Source organism: Cyprinodon variegatus, unplaced genomic scaffold (assembly GCF_000732505.1).
Source record: "Cyprinodon variegatus isolate N-32 unplaced genomic scaffold, C_variegatus-1.0 Scaffold852, whole genome shotgun sequence".
Taxonomy (NCBI): Eukaryota; Metazoa; Chordata; class Actinopteri; order Cyprinodontiformes; family Cyprinodontidae; genus Cyprinodon; species Cyprinodon variegatus.
Window position 1 is genome coordinate 159,298 of NW_015151305.1, and position 2,323 is coordinate 161,620.

At 42.1% G+C, this 2,323-nt stretch overlaps 1 protein-coding gene across 1 annotated transcript in view; it reads left to right on the plus strand.

Annotated features, from left to right (window-relative positions):
• The window catches only part of ppfia1 (protein tyrosine phosphatase, receptor type, f polypeptide (PTPRF), interacting protein (liprin), alpha 1), a 58,442-nt gene that overhangs the window by 23,263 nt on the left and 32,856 nt on the right, over positions 1-2,323 (plus strand). The window contains exon 9 of the mRNA XM_015397328.1: positions 1,790-1,873. Within this exon, the coding sequence (XP_015252814.1) occupies positions 1,790-1,873 (84 nt within the window). The remainder of the gene's footprint in view (positions 1-1,789; positions 1,874-2,323) is intronic.

The following is a 2,323-nucleotide window of genomic DNA, read 5'->3' on the forward strand; positions in this document are numbered from 1 at the left end:
AACATTAGTGCAGTGGTTTATGTTAAAATAAACCTTTGGGTTAAGTTGTCGCAAGCGGGTTTTTGTTGTTTCTCTCGGGAATTTGGTCTTAAATTTTAATTTCAAGTGGCATTAAAAAGTCTTAAAAAGTCTTAAATTTAACTTGCCTTATGCTGTAGGAACCCTGTAGTATCACTAGACATCTTCCAGGCATGTCTGTAAAACTAGCAGGAGTTCAGAGGACCGGATCAATGAATGGTAGACGGCGCGAGCGGATGACGTCATGCACGCGCCGCTTTGTTTTTAAAACATATAGATTTAAAAAATATAACCGCGGATGTCTGGGGGACAGCGATTCGCCTGCGTTATGAATGCTGGCGAACCATAAAGAATAAATTATGAACAGTTTAGTTTGTGCTTCAAGTATTTTGCCCAAAGGAAGACGTTACTTGATATAATCTAACGGAATATCTTCAGAACGGCTCCAAATGACACAAAACTCATATGGGTGAGTAGAACAGGATGTAATAACATAAAATTAAGGGGCCAATGTGGGAAAAAAAACGAAATTGCCCTTTAATAACGGCTCTGCATCTGAAAAGCAAAAGAAAAACTAAAGCGTTTGTTAGCAGTTAGCGGAGGTTCAAGTCAGATCTGCATGTGGTTTTAAACTGAAGTGGATCTGATGAGAGTTATGGGGTCCATCACAGTCACTGTTTGTATGATTAATAAATCAAACAGCTGTGCATTAAAAACCAGCCATGATAGCTTACAGATCGAGAAACGGATTAATTGATCAGTTTATCATTATGGATCAGTTCCCATTTATTTCTAGAACTTCTAACCTTTTTATTTTAACCACTTTTAGTTTTGATTATTTGACTTTTCCTCCATGCATATTAAACGGATTGGAAGTTATTTCCCCATGTATAAAATCCTTTCAGTCCAGCCTTAGCATTTCTCTTCCTCTCATCCGTCTCTGGTTTTTAGAAACCAAACGCCCCCCGCCTGGTTTATTGCTCGATGTTTTTCTGTTTTCTCTTCAGCAGCCTTGATTATCAGTCCTGATGTTACATGTTTTCTCCTCTCTGTCTGTCCTGCTGTTGTTTGATGGACACGCTGCTGCCGCCTTCATGTTGAATCCTCAGAGTGCTCTGTGCGGCTCTGAGGCTCAGATCAAGGTAGACCAGTTCAACGGGCCGGTTCGAACATGGAGGGGGGGTTCTGTTTAACTGAACTTAACCAGGTTAGACTGGAGATACGTTAAGATCCCGATACCTCAATGATCACGTGACCCAAAGTTTGTCAAATGTTGAAAATAAGCCGATTCTCTCCTGGTTAAGTTCAGTCTTTAAATGAAGATCTGGTGATTGGTTAATTCAAACTGAATTGGTTGTTCTGGTGCTTTCTGGGCTTCATTTGCTTTTATGTTCTCAGTTTGTGGGTTTAAAACACAGCAGGTTCGGATAGGATCCATCTTTAAATCACACTTTTAGTCCTGACTCGATAAAACCGGGTCGATACTGGAAGCCCTGGCTTGCCCTGGCTTGAACCCATGAACTTTTTGAGTTCATGGGTTCAACTGCTGTTTTATACGAAGGTTAAAGCTGGAATTCTGTTAGTTTTCTTTCTACGCTGACGCGTCCATCCTTCAGAGGGACTTTAGCTTCCTGCCCACAAACATGAATCCTTCTGTAGGATCGATGCCGAATCATTGGGAGATGAAGCTCTGCTCTCTGCTCACTGTCAGATTAAACTGAAAACGTGCTGTACGAATGGAAGGCATTCGGATATTCTCCTCTGTTTCCAGGCGGAGGAACGCCACGGCAACGTGGAGGAGCGGCTGAGGCAGATGGAGGCTCAGCTGGAGGAGAAGAACCAGGAACTGCTCAGGGTAAGAAAAACCCCTCAGAGTCTTTCTTTAGTGTTGTTTGCGTTCAGGGCAGCTGTTGACGCTCCAGCAGCAGACTGAGGAAACGTCGTGTAGCTCCAGTCTGCAGGCTCTGGTTAAAAATGGCTCTGATTGTCACTACCTGATCCATTTCGGAAGCACGGTCCGTACCATCAGCTCACCTGTGCATCCAGATATACATCCGGGTCGCCTTTGATTATTTTGTAAATAAAAAAAACTAAATTACGTTTTTCGCTCCCCTAAACTATAATATGTTAAAGGTTTATAATGTTTTTCCTGAGAAAATAAATACATTCAAATCCTTTCTGTTTTATCACTCATCACGCTGTGTTCCTTTGCTGCGTTAACCACCATTGTTTTAAATTGGCAGTCATAACTCCGCCTCTAATATCTGGAAACGTCTGACTTTAGATCCACTCTGCTCTACGCAGC